At 37.8% G+C, this 23154-nt stretch overlaps 1 protein-coding gene and 1 long non-coding RNA gene across 2 annotated transcripts; one reads left to right on the forward strand and one right to left on the reverse strand.

The window, feature by feature from the left end:
• Positions 1 to 619: 619 nt before the first annotated feature.
• Positions 620 to 5942, reverse strand: LOC122657670. Its single transcript, XR_006332335.1, has 3 exons — positions 5897 to 5942; positions 3652 to 3655; positions 620 to 737 (listed from the first exon to the last, which is right to left on the reverse strand). It is a non-coding gene; the product is annotated as an uncharacterized LOC122657670 (long non-coding RNA).
• An 8542-nt stretch (positions 5943 to 14484) lies between these two features.
• On the forward strand, positions 14485 to 16631 carry LOC122657952 (MDIS1-interacting receptor like kinase 2-like). Its single transcript, XM_043852759.1, has 2 exons — positions 14485 to 15974; positions 16319 to 16631. Exons 1-2 carry the CDS (start codon positions 14576 to 14578, stop codon positions 16624 to 16626), a joined length of 1707 nt encoding a protein of 568 aa, XP_043708694.1. The 5' UTR covers positions 14485 to 14575; the 3' UTR covers positions 16627 to 16631.
• Positions 16632 to 23154: the final 6523 nt, after the last annotated feature.

Here is a 23154-nt window from a genome sequence, read left to right on the forward strand (position 1 = left end):
TGAAGGCAACATCATGGTGTTGGCTACTGACTGTGGCCACCGACTGTAGCCACCTACTACGACGATTATGCCAAGATAGTAAAATTCACACAACTATAAAAGAGGATCATTTGTTAGTGTAAGAATAAAAAGAACTACTTGTTTTAATTAGTTGTTAAGCTTTTGCAGCAATAGAAAGTTTTTTGCTTTCTCTAACTCCACAGGGATGAATTACCATAAATTTATTAATAAACTCAAAGCTCACCATTACAAATAAGAACAATTATAAAGAAATAAAACCTTTGTAGTGAAAACTGGGATAGAACTTTCTCTTGCTGATGAGACAAAATCTGGAGGATAAAACCCTATCTGAAACTAACTCATCAACCAAATACTGATGCAGAAAGTAAGCATATTTCTTCCTCTTCTTTCTTTTCTTTTTTAATTAATTGGAGATAAAAATTAATAAAATACAGAAATTTTCTATTTTAATGATATATAAGTTCAGGATTAATGACCAGAAGGGACGCACGAGAGAGAATTAAGGGTAACCCATCATGCCAATTGGAGAAATAGTCACTGGAGGACTCCCGTCATCTCTTTTTTCGGCATAATGCTCCACTGAAACGAAACATAGATCCGGTTTGGTGTTGGGAATGGTGAGATGATTTTGAAATCCACTAAAAGGTCTAGCAGATGTTGCCGGAGAAGATGCAAGACAGATTGATAAAACAATCAAAGTGATAACATAAAAGCGACTCAGAGTTGCCATTAATTATTGGCAGCAAAGGATGGATGATAAGCCAACCAACAAATTAAGCTCTTACACAGTGACACAAAAGATAGAGGCAGCTAGCCGGCCCTTATATATACAAAACCAACCCAATATGCTAAGAAATCCTGAAAAGTGATAAATGCAACTACTTGGAAGCTTCCCTTTTTTTGTTTTTTAAAGAGAGAGAGAGAGAGAGAGAGAGAGAATTTTTTTTTTAAACTATATTACAATTGATTCTTATCATTCCATTGATATGGTATAAATGCGATATTGGCATCGGGTGACTAGCAACATCAATACAGACCGCCTAGTACGGGCGATCGGATACTATACCTCAAGCCGAATTGGCTATCGAAATTAATAGCCTAAAATTAGTATGATTCATTCTTTCATGAGTCTAGTTGTCAAAGTATTTCTATCAACAAAAATTTTGTACTTAAAATAAAGCATAATAGTGTTGGTGAAAGAGAGAGAGTAATATTTGATGTTTAGAGGTTGGGTATCGGTGACGGTAAGATTGCCCTATTACGATCTATTAATTGTGTCTTTGAATTGAGAAATAGCTTTTCTGCAAAGTTGCTGCGAAACTGAAATAAGACTACATGCATTATGACCGTCCCCAGATCTCTCCGGAAAACTGAAACAATAATATATGCATACATTATGGACCTCCCTAGATCTCGCAGTCTTTTTTATTAGTACCAATAAATTTTTCCTCATGTCTTGAGAAGGATGACCTTAACAAAGAGTGATTACAATGTTTATCATACATATGGGCAAATCAATGGTGCCCATTAGAATACGTTTGAAGTACCTTTCGCTCTCCATCTCTCATCAGCAGAGGGAGACATTTGGCCAACCGGGAAACAACCAATGTCTCACCAAGTGGGCCCACAACAAAGAGTGATTTGATATTTCTATAGATGGAGTGCCTTCTCTTTTCACTCGATAGAAAAACATTGACTTGAACTACTTTGACCACTGCACTTGCCTAGAAACAAAAGTGAATCCAAACTATTTATTTAAAAAAAAAAAAAAAAAACTGGGTTTTTAATTTGCTCTAATTCCCCGTCTTCAGCTTCTATTGGAGGGGCAGTTGATCCAATCCATTCAAGGTGGGGGGAGTGGAGCAGTTGGCAGACATGGCAGGGAAAGAGATATAGATTGAACCGGAAGCATTACTACTTTGACCATTACACTTGCCTAGAAACAAAAGCGAATCCAGAGTATTTATTTTTATTTTTTTAAAATGGGGTTTTTGCTCTAAATCCACATCTTCAGCTTCTATTGGAGGGGCAATGGATCCAATCCATTCAAAGGGGGGAATGGAGTAGTTGGCAGACATAGCAGGGGAAGAGATATGGATTGAATCGGAAGTAATATTATTTTGACCACTACACTTGCCTAGAAACAAAAGCGAATCCAAACTATTTATTTTATAAAAAAAAAGCGTGCTCTAAGTCTGCGTCTTCAGTTTCTATTGGAGGGGCAGTGGATCCAATCCATTCAAAGGGGGGAGTGGAGCAGCTGACAGACATAGGAGGGGAAGAGATATAGATTGAATCGGACGCAATACTACTTTGACCACTACACTTGCCTAGAAACAAAGTCGAATCCAAACTATTCACTTAAAAAAAAAAAACAAAAAGAAACGGGGTTTTTGCTCTAAGTCCGCGCGTCTTCAGCTTCTCTTGAAGGGGCAGCGGATCCAATCCATTCAAAGGGGGGAGTATACCAGCGGGCAGACATAACAGGGGAAGAGATATGAATTGAATCGGAAGCAATGCCCTTTAGGACGACTATTGGAAGTTGCTGATCTCTTTTTTCTTGTATTCTCGTTCTTGGGAAACACGCTTCCCACATAATCTATTGTCTTTCATAATTTGGATGATTATCACAGAGCAAGAATAATCCATGCAAGAACAATTTGTATATATATATATTTTAGAACCAAGTTATCCTTCAGCCATGGTCCAGGGTTCCGGAGACTTTTGATCAATGTTGAGAGGGATTGTGCAGAAGTCAATGGTAATTTGAACCACCATTGATGGGCATATGGGGTGAAGGAAAATTTTCCCAATATTTTAAATGGCTATCACTGAGCAAGAATCATCGACCCTTCATGGATGGAAATAAGAGTGGTCTAAGCGGAAATCACTAGGAAACAACAATTAATGGAAAATATGACTCAATGTCCGTTGGATCCCTACGCTGGCACAGTGACCATGCGACCAGTCATAGCAATCCCCAGCCCTTAAAATAAATTAATATAAGGATAAAAAAGAAAAAAAATATTTTATTGAAATATAATATAAAAAAAATTGAAAGCACCATCTATTTCAAAATTCAGGATATTACAATAATGATGGTATCTTGATCGATCATTCATACCCCCAAAATTTTTGAAAGCAACAACTATTGTGTTTTGTCTTATTTTGAGATTCGAAATTTCCATCCCATCAAATGGTCTTCTTTCCTTCATTCAACCATATATAGATGTGCTTTTTAAATATATCCAATGTGAAACCTTAAAAAATATTAAACATAAGGTGCATGTTCTCTGTCCGGGAGCGCATCTAGACGCAGGCTACGTCCAGACACATGGGTGAGAAAGGGGCGGGGTTTGGGTCATTGGGGGGGGGGGGTGTGCTGGTTATTTCACCCACCCCCAATGTCATTGTGACCGGTCAGATGCAATTCTCCAAATTTTAATTTGAAGGATCCCTAGAATGTTAAACACATGGCTAACTTACAAATGTTTGACATGGCGAAAGTTAATGTTAAACACATTTGACTGGTTCTAAGCTGCCTGTATGATTCCACTATTTCCTCTGTCCCTTGAGTGAACATTGTTAGAGAAAATTGGCTTGAGTCTTCAAGGCACGTTACAAAGTCACTTTCCTTATGAAGTAATCCTTCTCTACTATCAAGATGCAAATACGTTACAGACGAATCTTCTCCCAAATACAATAAAGCCCAAACACTTGTTGATAATCTTGACTACGGATTGCACATACGGAATCAAGAAACACTAGAAAGCTTTTGAGAAAAGCAAAAAAATCAATAACAGAAACCCTGTTTCCTACAGTAAAACAGATTTTCTGCAAGATCAACTTTAGATAATATAGAGAAGAGAGAGAGAGAGAGAGAAACGTTTTTGTTTTTTTTGGGTATTTTCTAGTTTGAGATAACCTGGATATTTATAAAATAGATGGCCCTTGTTCACAATAGTTAGATCAGTTCACGTTTGAATCTGGACCATTAGATCGTAACCGTATGATCTAATTTGTCTAAAATACACAACGGAAATAAACTGCCAACCAACTATTGTAACCGTTTACATTACTTCCAGATTAAAATTTGACCAACAAATCAAAATTAAAGGTCTTGATCTGATCTTACTCGAAGCAATGCAAGCTTGTAAAGTGCTAAGTGTGTGCGTCACTACAACGCGTCTACAGCCTACTGGCCACACGTACAATTAACACTAAACTAAGTATTGATGAAGGAGATGATTTAGAAGACTCAACCATGTATAGCCAACTTGTAGGTAACTTGATTTATTAAACGATGATTCAACTTGACATCACTTATGCGGTTAGACTAGTGAATCATTTCATGCAGAATCCAAAGAAGCCTCATTTGGAAGTAACTCGTATTTTATGATATGTGAGAGAAACTTGGTATTCGATACAAAAAATGAGAAGTGCATGAGCTATTTGGCTTTTATGCTGCTGATTTTCCAGGCGAGTCCAAGCATGAGAAGATCAACGATTGGATATAGATTCAATCATAGATCTGGAGCCGTCTTTTGGTGTAATAAGTGACAGTCTACAATATCTCTACCAACCACTAAGACCGAATATATATATACATAAAACAATGGTAGAACATTAAAGCCCTTGGTTGATGCAGTTAATGAATGATCTACATCAATCAATGATTTATACAATGTTACTGTATTGCGATAACTTATTTGCCATACGATTGGCAGTAAATTTTAATTTCCATGCAAGGAGAAAAAAAGTAGAAGTACACCATCACTTCATTCAAGAAACAAGTTTTGCAAGGAAAAATTTCACTTTAATCAATTAAAATAGAAGAACAAGTTGTTGACATGTTCACCAAATGACTCTTCTTTACTAAGTTTGACAAGGATCCAGATCCTCTACGGCGCGGGCTACCCATCCTACCATGCTGCGCAGACACAGAGCGGCGCACATTGACCGCCTTACCCCTGCCCGAGCACCTTGCCCAAATGGGGGTAAGACGGTCATTGTGCCTGCCCTGTGTCTGCGCAGCACAAGTAAGACAGAGCAGCACGCCGTAGAAGATCTGTGTTGGCTTGACAAAATCAAAGGTGAACTAGGCATGACAAGCAAGCTTGCAACTAGAAAAGTCGACGTTGAGGGGGATAATTGAAGGCAACATCATGGTGTTGGCTATTGACTGTGGCCACCGACTGCAGCCACCTACTACTGCGATTATGCAAAGATAGAAAAATTCATACAACTATAAAAGGGGATCATTTCCTAGTGTAAGAATAGAACTAAATGTTTTAATTAGTTGTTAAGCTTTTGCAGCAATAGAAAGTTTTTTTGCTTTCCCTAACTCCACAGAGATGAATTACCATAAATTTATTAATAAACTCAAAGCTCACCATTACAAATAAGAACAATTATAAAGAAATAAAACCTTTGTAGTGAAAACTGGGATAGAACTTTCTCTTGCTGATGAGACAAAATCTGGAGGATAAACCCTATCTGAAGCTAACTCATCAACCAAATACTAACTGGGATAGAACTTTCTTCCTCTTCTTTTTTTTCTGTTTTAATTTACTGGAGATAAAAAAAAATTCTAATAAAATACAGAAATTTTCTATTTTGATGATATATAAGTTCAGGATTAATGGCGAAGGGACGCACGAGAGAGGATTAAGGGTAACCCATCATCCAATCGGAGAAGGATTGTCTGGAGAACACCCGTCAGCAAGACGACACCCCATTAAAAGGAAATATAGATCCGGTATGGTGTTGGGAGTGGTGAGATGATTTTGAAATCCACTGAAAGGTCTAGCGGATGTTGCCGGAGAAGATGCAAGACAGATTGATAAAACAATCAAAGTGATAACATAAAAACGACTCAGAGTTGCCATTATTAGCAGCAAAGGATGACAAGCCAACCTACAAATTAAGCTCTTACACGGTGACACAAAAGATAGAGGCAGCTAGCCCTGATATATATATACAAAGGCAACATGCTAAAAAATCCTGAAAAGTGAAAAATGCAACTTCTTGGAAGCCTCACTTGTTTTTGTTTTTTGGCTTCTTTTTTAGGAGAGGGAGAGAGAGATTTAATGAATATGGACAGCGGTAGCCACTAGCCACCATGGTTTGAGGTCATGGTTTAGTTCACGATATCAAATGAGTATCGTGAACTTACAAGGTTTTAAAACTTGGGTTTCGATTAGGTTTCGATCAGCTAAAAATCGAGTGTGTTTCGATTTCGACCATATCTCGGTTGAAACTTGAGACTTTCTCTAAGCTAACTCGAACCTTGGTTTCAAGGTTCAGAAGTTGTTTTTTTTTGCCCTGATTCTTGTTGTGCTGCATATTTTTGATATTTTAAACTCAATCCATGCATTAGTTTCATATAGAGAATACTAAAAATATTACTTGTGGTTTTGATCCAAGTTTGATACTGTATATTGTTCTTGGACATGGTATCGAATAAGGTTTAATCGGAACATAACTCCTTCAATATAAATCAGATTTAAGCAATCTTGGATTTCTCAGAAAGGTTTCTTTTGATAGCTTTGCAACAACTCCAAGGTTGCTTAAATCTAATTTATATTGAAGGAGTTATGTACCGGTCAAACTTAATTTGGTGTGCGCGAATGCTGTCAAAATCGCTCTAGATGAAAATATTTTTTTAGACATCAACACAAATGATTATTTTACCACCCTTTTGATTTTTAGTAATGTTTTACTATATTAAGATTTATGAAACTTTTAGATTTGAGAAAAAGCCCAGCATTAGAAAGTTAAAAATTGCACCTACCGTCGAAAATTCAGTTTTTGTTCTTGAACTAGGGGGTTGATTTTTTTTCCTTTTAGAATTTAAGGGGGTCACTCAGCTTTGGGTGGAATGTGACTCCAAGGCTGTGGTGGAAGTGCTTAGCGTCAGGTCTATCCCCTGGTTCGTCACTCAACAGTGGATGGGTCTGCTGCCATTTCTCTGCTCCATTTCTTGGAAGGTCACCCATTGTTTCAGAGAAGTGAACCCTGTGGCGGATTTTTTGGCGAAGTTGGCTGCGAAAAGGGCTACTTCCTTGCCCTGGTTTTTGGAGTTTCCCCCTTCGATCCAGTCGTTACTGTCAGACGATGCGTTGACTAGGCCTAGGTTCAGATTTGCGTAGTGTCCTAGGCTGGTTCGCCGGCTGTCTCTAGCCTTGGTGTTAGTGAGGTGTTTTTGTACTCGTCTGGGTATGCCTAGACTTTTTCTCCTTGTATTCTTTCTTATTCTTTAATATAATCCTGCTGATCTTTAGCAAAAAAAAACTATTTTTATTGGATTCAAATAGGAGGTATTTGCTTATTTATGAATAATATCTTAAGTAAATGAAATACAAAAATATTTACTTAAATGATATTAGATGTACATAATTGAGTGTCTGTCCTAGTTTTTGGTATAAATACTTGTCTGTCCTAGTTTCGAGCCAAGTTTCAATGGGCATAAGTGTCGAAACTATCGAAATATGGTCAAAACCAGTCGAAACTGGTTGAAACCATCGAAACCCGATCGAATCCAGGGATTTTATAAAATCCACTTTCAACTCGTCTCAGAAACTTGCAACCGAGTTAACTCGATGGTTTCAATAGGTTTCGGTTAAGTTTTTCTTCCATGGATACTGATACGAATTGGTATGGATCGTACAGGTTTGCCTATAATTTTCCTTAAAAAATGGATTTTTTTTTACTATTTTACAATTGATTCATTCCATTCCATTGATATGGTATAAATATGATATTGGGATCGGGTGACTAGCAACATCAATACCGATCACCTAGTACGGGCGATCGGATATTGATACCTCAAACCGAATTGGGTATCGAAATATCCTAAAATTAGTATGATTCATTCTTTCATGTGTCTAGTTGTCAAACTATTTCTATTAACACAAATTTTGTATATAAAATAAAGCATAATAGTGTTGGTGAAAGAGAGAGAGAGAGAGAGAGTAATATTTGATGTTTAGAGGGTGGGTATCGGTGATGGTAAGATTGCTCCATTACGATCTAGTAATTGAGTATTCGAATTGAGAAATAGTGTTTCTGCGAAGTTGCTGTGAAGCTGAAATAAGACAACATGCATTATGACCGTCCCCAGATCTCTCCGCAAAACTGAAATAATAATGCTTACATTATGAGTTTATGACCCTCTCTAGATCTCGCAGTCTTTTCTATTAACACTCATAAATTTTTCCTCGGCTTGATAAGGACGACCCCAACGAAGCATGGTGGATGTTTCCATTGGCCCCACATCAAAATAACTATAATGTTTATATGGGCAAATCAATGGTGCAAATTGTGTTTTGAATACGTAGGAAGTATCTTTCGCTCTCTATCTCTCATCAGCAAAGGGAGACATTTGGCCAACCAGGAAACAACCAATGTCTCACCGAGTGGGCCCACAACAAAGAGTTATTTGATATTTCTATAGACAGAGTGGAATGCCTTTTCTTTTCACTCGAGAGAAAAACATTGACTTGAACTACTTTGACCACTACACTTGCCTAGAAACAAAAGCGAATCCAAACTATTTATTTGAAACAAAAAAAAGCCAGGCTTTTGCTCTAATTCCCTGTCTTCAGCTTCTATTGGAGGGGCAACTGATCCAATCCATTCAAAGGGGGGGGGAGTGGAGCAGTTGGCAGACATAATAGGGGAAGAAGAGATATGGATTGAATCAGAAGCAATACTACTTTGCCCATTACACCTGCCTGGAAACAAAAGTGAATCCAAACTATTTATTTAAAAAAAAAAAAATGGGGTTTTTGCTCTAAGTCCACATCTTCAGCTTCTATTGGAGGGGCAGCAGATCCAATCCATTCAAAGGGGGGAGTGGAGCAGTTGGCAGACATAGCATGGGAAGAGATATGGATTGAGTCGGAAGCAATACTACTTTGACCACTACACTTGCCCAGAAACAAAAGCAAATCCAAACTATTTATTTAAAAGAAAAAAACAAGGTTTTTGCTCTAAGTCCGTGTCTTCAGTTTCTATTGGAGGGGCAACGGATACAATCCATTCAAAGGGGGGAGTGGAGTAGCTGGTAGACATAGCAGGGGAAGAGATATAGATTGAAATGGAAGCAATACTACTTTGACCACTGCGCTTGCCTAGAAACAAAGGAGAATCCAAACTTACTCAAAAAAAAAAAATGGGGTTTTTGCTCTAAGTCCGCATCTTCAACTTCTCTTGAAGGGGCAGCGGATCCAATCCATTCAAAGGGGAGAGTATAGTAGCGGGCAAACATAGCAGGGGAAGAGATATGAATTGAATCGGAAGCAATGCCCTTCAAAGAGACTATTGGAAGTTGCTGATCTTTTTTTTCTTGAGTTCTCTTTCTTGGGAAACACACTTCCCACATAGTCTATTGTCTCGTGCAATTTGGATGATTATCATAGAGCAAGAATAATCCCAGCATGAAAAATTCAAGGGAGAAAAGTTATATAACAAAAAAGGAAAGCAGTTTTCTGTACGGGAGTGTGGCCTACGTTAGCACTCCCATGTGTCTATCGCTCTCCTCCTTAAAACAAGGGGACAGAGGTGTCTTTTCACATGGGGAAGGGAGAGGGATAGACTCATGGGAGTACTGGCATAGGCCACACTCCCGGACAGAGAACTTTTTCCCAACAAAAAAATATATATTTTAGAACCAAGTTTTCAGCCATGGTCCAAGGATTCCGGAGGCGATCAATGTTGAGAGGGATTGCACAGCAGTCAATGGTAATTTGGACCATCATTGATGGGCATATGGGGTGAAGGAAAACTTTCCCAATATTTTAAGTAACCCCGGACATGGAAACAAGTGTATTTTCAATGGCTATCACTGAGCAAGAATCATGGCACCTTCATGGATGGAAATAAGAGTGGTCTAAGTGGAAATCACTAGGAAACAACAATTAATAGAAAATACGATTCAATTAATGTCCCTGCGCTGGCACAGTGACCACACGACCAGTCGTAACAATCCCCAGCCCTTAATATAAATTAATATAAGGATTAAAAATAAGAAAAATATTGTTGAAATATAATATAAAAAAAAATTGAAAGCAACATCTATTTCAAAATTCTAGATATTACAATAATGGTGGTATCTTGATCGATCATTTGTACTCTCAACAAATTTGAAAGCAACAAGTATTGTGTTTTGTCTTATTTTGAGATTCGAAATTTCCATCACATCAAATGGTCTTCTTTCCTTCATTCAATCATATTTAAATGTGTTTTTTTAATATATCCAATGTTAAATTTTAAAAAATATGAAACCTAATTTATAAGCAAAAGGTTCCATAAACGATCGTGTATAGTGCGCAACTGTGTATACAACTCTTGGATCTTGGATGAGGATGAGAGGACATATATTGTACACAATCATGTTTATCCAAAGGTTGAAAGCATGATCGTGCATTATGCACGGCTGTGTATGAAAACTCTCCCCTAATTTATATTATAAAAATTAATTTTCGATAAAATATTCTACATTGAAACAAATGGGACCTAAACATGAATGATTCATGGTTATTCACACTGATTTTCACTAAGCAATATCAACTCTCTCTCTCTCTCTCTCTCTCGTCAACATATCCATCTAATGTTCTTGATTATTCCAATGCAACTTCAAATGGATCAAATTAAAATAGTCATCCAAATGGCATGAAAATTTTGTGAATAAAATTTAGATACATAATCAAACATATGGGCAAAATATTTTTCGTTTTCAGTCTTGCAAAGGATTAATGGATGCATGTATATTGTTATATTTTCTAAAAGAAAACAATTCCATTAAATTTCTACTCGGGGGAAAGGAAGAAAAAAGAAATTAGAGGACAATGTTAAATTATTTTCAATTAAAACATTCTCATTAATTTATCTTTAAATGCCTCGTCCAAAATCTCTTACCTTGCTATTGGTTGTCAAGAAACCGTGAGTATGTGAAAGTTTTACTTTTTGAACACCACCTTAAAGTTTTTAGTTGTTCTGTCGTTTGAGAAAGCAGAGATCAAGGGAATAGAACTTTTTCTCATACACTTTCTTTATTCCCAAATAGCATAAGAAGAATCCATCAAAGTGATGGATCTCACTTGGTGGCATATTGGATTTGTCCAATACTCCATAATATGTAAATGTGTTTTGGAGATTATAAAATATAAATAATTATGGTTTTTTTTTGTTTTTTTGATTAAATATGAACAACTAGGTTACACTCTAGAAAATTGGACAACTTGGTGATGATTTTGTTGTCGGGATGGTTTTCATCATACTAATGATTTATTGAGTATAAAAGAATGCATATTCTCACAAGCTCAATAAGAACAACAATTGAAGAAGCAAGCATCAAACAAAAGTTAAAGTGGATGTATGAAGCTACCATTGTTTGAAGAGCAATTTTGAAGCAAGTGATCACAAAATACAAGTTTCACCCAAGCCCCGATTATTCAAGAATTGATGAATGACAATGACTTGGAAGGAGCTACGCATATTAGTAGAATGAAATGATAAATACCAAGTTTTAAGTGTTCGAAGAATTAGGCTTTTACTTGAAAACTTTATTGTAATCCTATTTAATAACTCCAACAGTCTAGAAACTCTTAATAGTGTACAATAAGCCATCCAAGAAGATAAGGCAGTCAAAATCTCTTTGGGTTAAAAATGACAGTTGAAATGTGATTTTACCAAAAAGGCGGTTGATTGACTAAACGAGACAGTCGACTGACAATGCTTAGCCAACGTTAGCCTAATTTGTTCATTCAGATAGAAGATCAACCAGATGTCACATTAGATGGATGTAAGATTTGCCAATTCAGATCTTCTACGGCGCATTGTCTGAGCGGCATACAAACAAGGCGCAGCATAATGACTACCTTTTTTGCATGAAGCCACAGCTCACTTCGACATAATTCAAAAGATTTTAAAAATTAATGAAAAGAGATATTATCAATATTATATTTACACTGATTAACCAATTTTATTTTTGATTATGATTTAAATATATAAATTGGGGTGGGGGGGAATCGATACGAAGTTACATGCCAAGCCAATGGGCATACAGGAGGGAGTGCATTATGGTTCCAATTATGCAGGGAGCCAGTAAGGGATGAGAGAGTATTAAAAAGAAATAGCATTAAACAAGAATACAAAAATTAGATTGGTTGCAGAGTGTATGATGTTGAATTTTGGAAGTTTTTTTTTTTTTTTTCTTTTTGTCATATATTGAAGAAGCTATGAGCCTATGACAAGAAAATCAAAAAAGAAACTTCGTCCATTGGACATCGATCGGATTGAACGAAGAGGGTTTTTTAATAATATACCGCATGGGCCATGCATTATGCATGAATATGAACAAGGGAATCAATCATAGGTAGTTGAGGTAGCATGAGAATAACTGCCAAACACAATTGGTAGAACGGTGGAATGTAAAAGCCCAACCTACTTGGTGGTCTTGGATTCAGGTGGGGCTGTAACAGGGTCAGGTTGGATCGGGTTTTGTAAAACCCCGACCCAACCCCTGAGTCCCCTTAGCTAGATCAAGGCCCGGCCCGACTCTGAGTCAGGGACTAAGAAATCCAACCTTGACCCGCCCTCAAGGCAGAGTTGGGTCAGGCTCAGCCTGAGGCCTCAACCCTGGCCCAGCCCAACCTTGATTCAAAGCCAAAATTAAATTTCTCGTCCTGATACGCTCTCAGGGTCAAGGTATCTAAACCTAGGCTCAAGGCAAGCCAGAGCCGACAAGGCCAAACTTGCACCCCCTAGGTTCAAGCCTCCTGATGGTTGTCATCTTTCCTCCCTCACCCCATAGGATAGGATAGAGTAGGTATCTACAAAACAAAAGAGTTGACGTAGTATCAACCAGAAACCCAAACAAACTAAAAACTAAAAATAAGAATAAAAACTAACTGTAGAGACAAGGTAGGTGAGATTGGAGACCCTACCAAAGGGAGGAATGAGAGGCAAGGGTTCCAAAACTTTGACTCTTAGAGATGTCATTTAGACAGACCCTTGGTACTCTATAAAAGCTCCCATTACTCTTCCTTCGCTGAAGGTAACCATAAACATGGCATTCTGCAACCCAAATTTACTGGAACCCTTCTCCTTCCATCTCCTATTCTTCCTGTTATTCACTTTGCTCCTTGCTTCTTCGTATTCCTATGCCTTGAGTTCCATCACCACTAGCCCCACCATTGTTGCTGTAGACCAAGCTAAGGCTCTCCTCAAATGGAAAGCTAGTCTCAAAAACCAAAGTCAATATATTCTCCATTCATGGAGACTACTTGATCCTAATGCCACCAATTCCTCTCTGCTCCGATCTGTCGACCCGTGCAGTAGTTGGGTTGGAATTTCTTGCAACCAAAGGGGAAGCATCACTGAAATTAATTTACCAAGTAAGGGCTTGCAAGGTATGGTTATGAACTTCCCCTTTCCCTCTTTTCCTGAACTCAAACGTCTGGATCTCACTGATAATACACTTATTGGTACTGTTCCATCCAACATTGCTAACCTTTCAGTAATCGAATACCTTGATCTGTCTATAAATCAGCTCTCTGGAGAAATTCCATTGGAAATTTGCTTACTTACTAGTCTTAAAATCTTGTATCTTGATCAGAACCAATTCAATGGATCGATACCTTATGGAATGGGAAATTTGAGAAATCTTACTGTTCTGACCTTGTTCTACAACAATCTCTCTGGTTCCATACCTGCATCTCTAGGTAATTTGAGCAATCTACAGCAGCTTTCTTTGTATAGAAACAATCTCATTGGTACAATCCCTAAATCTATTGGTGAGTTGAGAGATTTGCACTTTCTATACCTATACAATAATCAACTTTCAGGTCCCATTCCTCAGGAAATAGGAAATTTGACAAAGCTCAATTCTTTAAGTCTGGAAAAAAATAATCTAGTAGGTTCCATCCCTCAAGAAATAGGAAATTTGAAATCACTTTCAGCACTATACTTACCTCTGAACAATCTCACTGGTTCAATCCCTGTTTCTTTAGGTAATTTGAGAAACCTAACCATTTTACACCTCTTTCAGAATCAACTCTCTGGTAGGATTCCTCTAGAAATAGGAAATTTGACAAGTCTGACTGACCTAGAAATGTCCCTCAATCTTCTAACTGGATTCATCCCTTTCAATTTGGGAAACTTGAAGAAGCTCACCAATTTGAACCTGCTGGAAAATCAACTTTCTGGGTCAGTCCCTGAAGAAATAGGAAATCTTACAAATTTGGTCAACTTACAACTGGGCGATAACCATTTCTCAGGTAGTTTGCCACAAGGCCTATGTATGAGTGGATCATCACTTGAGAACTTCACTGCATATAACAACCATTTCACAGGTCTTATACCAAAAGGCTTCAAAAACTGCACAAGCTTTTTTAGAGTTAGACTTCAAAATAACCAACTCTCTGCCAATTTATCAGAAGACTACTTTGGGGTTTATGAGAAGCTGAATTACTTTGATTTGAGCAATAATCAATTGCATGGAGAACTTTCCTCAACCTGGGGCCAATGCCGAAACCTGCAATCCCTAAGGATGGCTGGGAACAATATTACTGGTAAGATACCTCCAGAGCTTGGTATGTTAACTCAATTGCATGAACTTGACCTTTCTTCAAATTACCTGGTGGGAGAAATTCCTGAGGAATTTGGTGAGTTAACAGTTTTGCTAAAGCTCAATCTGAGTAGCAACCAACTTTCTGGAAGTTTACCTTTAGAAGTTGGAAGGCTATACAGCCTCACATATCTTGATTTGTCAACAAACAGTTTGAGTGGACAAATACCAAATGAAATAGGGAATTGCTCCAATTTAATATATCTGGATTTAAGCAACAACAAATTGAATGGAAGCATTCCATTTCAAATTGGTAGTCTGGTTCACCTTCAACTTCTATTGGATCTTAGTCAAAACAAGTTCAGTGGAGAGATACTGTCGCAGTTTATAAATTTAGGGAACTTGGAAAAGTTAAATCTCTCCCACAATCAACTCTCAGGTACCATTTTTTCTGCATTTGCTGGAATGTCTAGCTTGACATCCATTGATATATCTTACAATGAGTTCGAGGGTCCACTTCCAAACAACAAAGCTTATCAAAATGCTACAATAGAAGATTTAAGAAACAACAAAGCACTGTGTGGCAATGTAAGTGGTCTGCAACCTTGCAAATCATCCTCGTCGAAAGGAGAAAATGCAAAACCAGACCATAAAATCCTGATTATTGTCTTGGTTCCATTGGTGGGTCTGCTATTACTTCTGTTTGCTTTTGTTAGTATCGCTTGTGTTTGCCACCGAAGGGAAAGAATTATTGAGACAGAGCAAAGAACACCACCACGTGATACAGATTTATTTTCAATATGGAATTACGATGGAAGAATAGTTTATCAAGAAATTATTGAAGCAACAGAGGATTTTGATACCAAATATTGCATTGGGATGGGAGGATATGGAAGCGTATACATAGCAAAGCTATCAACGGGTCAAGTAGTTGCTGTCAAAAAGCTTCACCAATCATTACAAGATGAGTGTGAGGATACCAACATACAAACATTTAGAAATGAGATTTGTGCATTGAAGAAACTGCGACACAGAAACATCGTGAAACTATATGGTTTTTGTTCATCTATGTTGCACTCCTTTTTAGTGTATGAGTATTTTGAGAAAGGAAGCTTGGCTAAGATCCTCAACAACAATGAGCTTGCATTGGAAATGGATTGGATCAAAAGGGTTAATGTTATTAAAGGTGTGGCAAATGCTTTGTCTTACATGCACCATGATTGTTCACCACCAATCATTCACCGTGACATATCGAGCAACAATGTTTTGATGGATGAAGAATATGAGGCATCTGTATCTGACTTTGGCACTGCTAGACTTCTAAAACCCGATTCATCCAATTGGACTTCTCAGGCGGGGACTTGTGGATATGTTGCTCCAGGTAATAAATTCATCATTTCCCTAATAATAAAGAAAGATATTTATAGAGTGCGTGCATGAAATATTTTTGAATATCATATAATTAATTCTTCATTTTTTTATATATTTTTTATATTTTCCTTGGTTAAAATTTATAATTGAACAGATTTTCATCAATCAAGCCATTTTTATTATAAGTTTGGAACATTTTTTCATCATCCCCAAGCTTCAAATTGAGTTACTACGCCTAGTAAATAAATTTTGAATTTTTTTACTACATTCCTTACCATTGATGAGTTAATGAACTATTAGCTTTTAAGTTTTAGGGGTCTAATTCATTGTTTGTTGGACTTCCATGCCATCCAGAGCTTGCCTACACGATGAAGGTGACTCGAAAATGTGATGTTTATAGCTTTGGAGTACTAACATTAGAAGTGCTGATGGGAAGGCATCCAAGTGAATTCATCTCTACACTACTATCATCGTACTCAATAATGCCATCAACAGAGCAAATGATATTGTTGAGAACTGTGTTGGACAAACGGCTTTCTCCTCCCACGATTGACATGGTTGAAGAACTCTTAGCTGTTATGAAGCTAGCAATCTCATGTTTAGCAACTAGTCCACAATCTCGGCCTGACATGCACTATGTGTGTGAGAAACTATCATCTTAAAGCCAACTTTTGGTTGTCAAAAAATAAACTAGGTTATTTTGAAAATGAAGAATGTCTTGTTTGGTGATTTTCTAGGTTTCCTCTGGTTTGTTTTTGTTTTTTTTTTGTGGGTAGAAAATAAGTTCTGTTTTGCTGCCTTGTACTCTAGCATCCTCTTCCTGTGTAGGGATTTTGTGGGATCAGAGTTCAAACCACCGCCTAGGACCAATTTCGTTGTATCTTTCCTTTTCATTTTAATAAATGCTCGAGGACAAATCAGGGTCTTAAATGGTTAATTAGGGATTAAAAAATTGTCTTCTTCTAATCCATTTAATCTATAAAATTACATGATTATTAAATAATGATGATGCCAGCTAGGAGCATTAGTCAAGGGGTGCATTTAGACTTTAGAGGCAATATCCATTTTACTATAAAGTTGCTGACTTTGACATTATGAAGTGATGCAATCCTACTGCATGTGTCTTTGGATAAATTGTCAAAATTTTTTAACTAGATAATAGTTTTAGGGGAAGGTATTCATATACGGGATATGTTGGATTGTGTTTATCAAATCCGGTTAATTTAGAATAAATAAATTTAATAATATTTTATTGCATGAATTTATTTACAGGCTTATCAGTTTGTTCCATGGGTTTTCACCCAAAACAATTCTCGACTAGGGATAAGACCAGACATCTTGTTCATATGATCGTTACGTTGTATGTCACTAGAAAAATAGGTTTTGAAAATTTTTGAAAACAATATATGTAATGGCTCACAGCACCGTTGATGAGCCATTACATATGTTCTAGGTATTTTTTTTTTTTTTTTTTTTTTTTTTTGGGGTGGGGGTGGGGGGGGCAGAAAAATAAGTTCTGTTTTGCTGCCTTGTACTCGGCCATCCTCTTCTTGTGTAGGGATTTTGTGGGATCAGAGTTCAAACCACCGCCTAGGACCAATTTCGTTGTATCTTTCCTTTTCATTTTAATAAAACAAAATATTCTCACTAGTATTGAAATCAATGTATAATCAATTCAATTAGTCATAATCTCATACTCCTTGATTTGTTTATCGGTTTCATTCAGTTCGGTTTCGGTCTAAATATCGATCGGTTGGTTCGGTGTGGTCCGGTTTCAATCGGTCCTAACATACCCTAGCCCAAAATCAATCCACTAACGATCGGATCGGTTCATTCCGGATTTTTCCAGTTGGTTTTACCGATTCAAGCTAGGTTTTGACACCCCTATGATGGTGTGTTAGGTAGTAGTGTGTAGGTTGGTACAATGTCAGACATAATGTAGCAATACCAGAATGACAAGTAGTATTGGAAATAGTGCACAAGTGATATGGAGTGTTCACAAGTGTCAAACAAGTTTTGGAAGATGTTTATGATGATGCATGGTGTTTACAAGTAGTTGGCAATGCAGACAAATTAGATTCGGTGTGGACATTGTTTGGGCATGTTACAGAGGCTTTCGGGCATGGAAGATGAAATTTAGTAGTGTATAATGGCTTTACACAGTGTTTTGTAGAAGGTGAAAGTAGCAGGTGAAGGCACCATACAGTAAAAGTGTTGATTTCATAGGTTCGCATACTAGATTCGTGTTCAGAGCTAATTTCAAAAGGCTTAATAGCAGAATTGGGGAAAATGGTTTACATGAAAGATGTTTTTCAACGAGTCATGGTTCCAATGCAATTAATTTCTCGCCATTTCGATACTAGACGAGAAAGTTACAGTAATTTTGTATCTTTATGAAAAAAGTTTATAAAAAAAAAAAAGGCAAATTAAGAGAGTTGACGGATCTTTAAGGTGCATGCTATGAATTTTTCCTACAAAATTATAAATTTATAATATGTTGAATTAAGCTCCTCCTGGTCACAAGCATGGTGGCAAAGACGGAACTCAAAAAGTCCTTCCAAAAAGAAGTTATGGGCCAGATTTCTTTTCGGGCTCACTGGTTGGCCAGGAGTACCAAGTTCTGGTACATAAGCATTACATTATATCAGAATTTGAACGGCCCAGATTCGGCTACGTAGTCAGATTCTGTTCGGATGTATGGGATAAAGGCATGCAAGTAAAGTGACGTGAAAGATTCCAGCACACAATCTGTCATTCGTTGGGCGCACTAATACATTGGATCAGGCTCATGCTTTAGTGTGTGCATGCATACTTGAGCCAACGCAGAAGATTCCTTTTAATTTCTTTTTTTTTTTTTATGAAGAAGATTCCGTTTAATTGAATTTCGTTCATTTCGTATTTTGGGACATCACAGTGTATCACGAATGCACGATACACTGCTACAAGGTTCCATTTAACAGGTTTGTATTAAACCCGTGAACATTTGACGGGCTTAACTGGATCAGACGATCCACGTTTCATACGCCTATTTGGATAAAGATCTAACGGCCATAAAGCGAGACATTGTAGAGCAAGTGCATCGTAGATACCAATAACTGCATAGCTCAGTTGGTGAGCCGTGGTGCGCATCATGCCCATGCTCACCAAGAAGTCTCGAGTTCAAGTCTCTTGGCTGGTATCTTATCCCCTCCCCGGTTCTACCCCCCGTCTATCAACTATATATGTAAAGCTCCCAATTACCAAGTGCATCGTAGATACTATGTAGCGCAGGTGGCGAGGTGTAATGAAGAACCACAGAAGATTCTACATGGCTCGTCGACATTGCATCGGCGATTAATTAACGGAAATCGAAGATCCGACGGCCGAGATCTTAGGCACATTTTGAACGCCATTGGACGGCCGATATCCACGCCGATGGCTCCTTAAGATTCGGAATGTCACAACTTTTGAATTTTATAGAAAAGCCCCTTCCGTATCGAAAAACGTTCAAAAACACCCATAGTTGATTAAATAGGGTTTCTGGGCTAGTTTGAAGGCCGATTTGGTCCCTGGTTTTTTGTAAAACTCTAAGGATACGAAGAAGAACCTCCCAAGACAAAGATAATTAACTTACAAAGACCAACAAACACTCTTTTTTGCAGTATAAAATGATTCAATTGCACAAGTCCCTAGTTTGATGTAGTGAGCAGTTTCGTTCTTCAATTTGCACGTCAATGGGGATTTTGATTATGGAATATCCAGAGAGAGGTATTCTAGGTCTGAAAAAGCCCTTTTTCATGGTGGTGATGGATTCTCATGATTGAGAAGATTGTATTCAGTCTTTGATTGTGTTCGACGCCACATGTACACGTCAAACAAGCAGTTGACAACAAGATTATACAGGTTGAGGCCATCCACATTTGCAAGTCCCAATTTTTGTTTTTCTAATGTATGATTAATGTTGATAAACCAATACCAGTGATATATTGGGGGGGGGGGGGGAATTTCTTATTTTGTATTGTAACCTATCAAATTTTGTATTGTAACCTATCAAGTTGGGACTTGTCTAGGTTTGAGATTATAGTCCTTGTCTTTGCATCGCCAAGGGTTGAAGCAGGATGGTGTTCTGAGTCATTCTTGTGACTGAAACACATCACTTGGGATTGTAACCCTGCACTTGCGTAGGTAAGTGTTGAAGCAGGATAGGGTGTTCATGAATCGTTGTAGTCAAAATCACTAGTGACTGAGTAAACATTAAGATTAGTTTGACCATTATTTTGTGGATATACGCACATTGATGAACCAAGTTATATTTGGTGTTCTTGTGGTTGCATTAATTGAATATTTAAGTGCTATGATGATGACAAGAAAAATGTGCACTATTTGCTAGATGTGACCACTTTGTAGTGATGAGGTGGAAGTGTATGGAGATCTTGGAAATGTTTATCCAATTTGAAACTAAGATTCATTTTAACATATTCCTATTCCCATAGTTTGTAATGATTTTTCTACAAGCTTGTTGAATGGGAATTAGCCGGTCCAGTTTTGGGTAAACCGGAACCTAGTACCCTTTCACCAAAACACAAAAAAAAACTAGTATCTTGGTGCTCTTTTGCCCTGTATTTTGTCACACAGTTGCTGAAAAAGAAAAAGGATAAAACAATTCAACCCTTTTATACCTAGTTCGCTAAATCCCACTTAACAAGACCAGGTAAGCCATGGAGAAATGTTGCTATCAGATCCTCATTCATACAACTCTTTCTTGTTTATTCAATGGTTTTAGTTAATGTAAGGAGCATCCACAACGAATGGAGAAGTCCAATGAAAAAAAAATGAGAGATGAGAGTTAGGGCGTGAGGTGTGGGTCCTACTAGAGGATTCCGGTTCAGCTCTCATTCCTCTCATTGGAGCTCTCTAGTGGGGTTACTACACGGGCAGTTTTGGAAGGATTGCATGAACCCCTCCTAATACTGCCATGTGACAAGTCAAATGAGGATTAAATTTTGTGCTCAAATAACCTTAAGGTCCCCTACTCACATCTCAAGTTTTAGTTTAAATAGAGTTAGCCTTGTGATAGAACCATGTACGGGTGTCTCGGTTGGTTTAGTTTGGTTTTGGTCTGGTTTCACCTGTTTCGATGTGAGAATGGTTGAATTCGAAACCAAGAAATTAAGCAAATGTTAGGTTCGGTCTAGTTTACCATGTGTGCCTGTATATATATAGAGAGAAAAAACATCCTTATGATTTTTGGGTAGGTATCATATATAGGTTTGGGCTCAATTTCAGTCCGATGTTCCATGTTTGGTTCAGTTTCGGTATAATCATATGTTCAACCGATTTTCACAGAACCTCAATCCGAAGCCGATCCAATAATTTGTTTTGGTTTGATTCAAGCTATTTTGGGTTGGATGGTCCATTTTTTTTGGTTCGGTTCACATTTTGACACCCCTAAGACCATGCATTAAGTAAATTTTCCACTAGCATGAGAGTTTTAAGAATTAATAGCGGGTGTGTGGACATACATGGATGTTATTATGTTATGGGTCGATTTTTATTTAGGTGTAGTTCTTTGTGATTATAATTAGTTATTATTAATTATATATACCTATGGGATGGTGGTTATTTATTATATGTAGTTATTAAAAGTGGGATAAGTTTAGGGAGATATTTTAGGAGTTGAGAGAAATTGTAGGAGTGAGGAAGTGGGTAGTTAATATTAGCCGTGTATTTATTGATGTCTGAAGAAATAGAAAATGAGGAGAAAAATAATAATTAATTCTTGAGTTTTTATCTTGAGAGAGGATTGGCGACCTCCCAATTGCGCCAGGACGCCATTGTTTCGTCTGTAAAGCAAACTCTATCCCAAATTTATCTCTCTCTTCCTCTCTTTGTATTTTTACTATTTTTCTTTTATTTTATTTTATCTTACACGTAACATATTATTCCTTTAGATGGAAGGATATATGCTCAAGTTCAACTCGGTTGGTTTGCGTCTTGCTTGTTGCAACAGGGCCTTGGGCCTTGGGCCTTGGTCCGTGTTTGAGACCTGCCGACCGCAATATGCTCTGCATGCAACTCACTTCCAACTTCTGGGTTCCCGCCCCCTTCATCCCTACCTCCTCCGGGCGGCCCACGAACCCAATAGCCTATGGGCCCTTGACCTTAGACATGATACCTTCCTTAATGGTCTCAGATTTCCAAGGTTGTCACTTTTGGCAATGAGCAACGTGATAGGGTGATATGGAATAAACTCGAAGCAAATGGTGTATACTCTTTGAAATCTGCTTGGGATGCAATTAGGTCTGACCATGACCAGGTGAATTGGTCTCTCCTTGTGTGGTTCCCTCTTCATTTTACTAGCAGGTATAGTTTATTTATTGCATGGTTGACATTGCTCAAAACATTATCCACTAATTGTGATAGTTCCTATGATGTTAACCGTGGGGATATGGTTGTACTGGTCGAAATAGTGGGTTTAAAGCTTTTTTTGGGTTTTTTTTTTTTTGCTGTGGCAGCTGCTGGTCCTCCGACATCTGTTTTTATCCATCAGCTTCAAGCTATCTGTTAAAAGGTTGTAGATATCCAATGTTTTATTGTTCACAAGGGGTTTCTTCTCCCTTCATCTTTTGTTGTGTATAGTATATCCCTCTTTTTTTTTAAGTTCTTATTTTAATATAAGAAACAAGAATGATGTCTGGTTGAGTGGCTTGTGTCTAGTCACAGAAGTGCATGAAATTATTGTTCCACCCTTGTGAAATAAAAAAAAAATCTATGTTGATACCCCTGCATGTGCTCTCATTGGCTCCCGCATTGGTGCAAGGGTCATGCACAATCTCTTGCCCTTTAATGTATGTGAAGAACTTCATGCATTAATTTTCGGGCAAGAGATCGCTATCGGGGCCTCTTGAACCTGCATGCATATGATGGACAATGGGAGTGCGTGTGCAAACATCCATCTGGGTGGGATTTCCATCTTGCCATGGGGGCAGGACAATACTTTCCATGGGGTCTGGGCAGTACTATGTCTAGACGCACGAGCCACGCTGGCAACGTGACCAGGTAGCATATTTTTCCCTTAAATTTCTTAGAGAGAGGTTTTGTGCACGATCGTCCATGGTGCATAGCAGTTAGAGAGAGATGAAGCCATTAAGGTGGTGCACCGTAGATCCTCATCTCCATCTAACGATTGTGTGCATGGCACAGGAACACAA

The sequence above is a fragment of the Telopea speciosissima genome, chromosome 4 (genome assembly GCF_018873765.1).
Source record: "Telopea speciosissima isolate NSW1024214 ecotype Mountain lineage chromosome 4, Tspe_v1, whole genome shotgun sequence".
Taxonomy (NCBI): domain Eukaryota; kingdom Viridiplantae; phylum Streptophyta; class Magnoliopsida; order Proteales; family Proteaceae; genus Telopea; species Telopea speciosissima.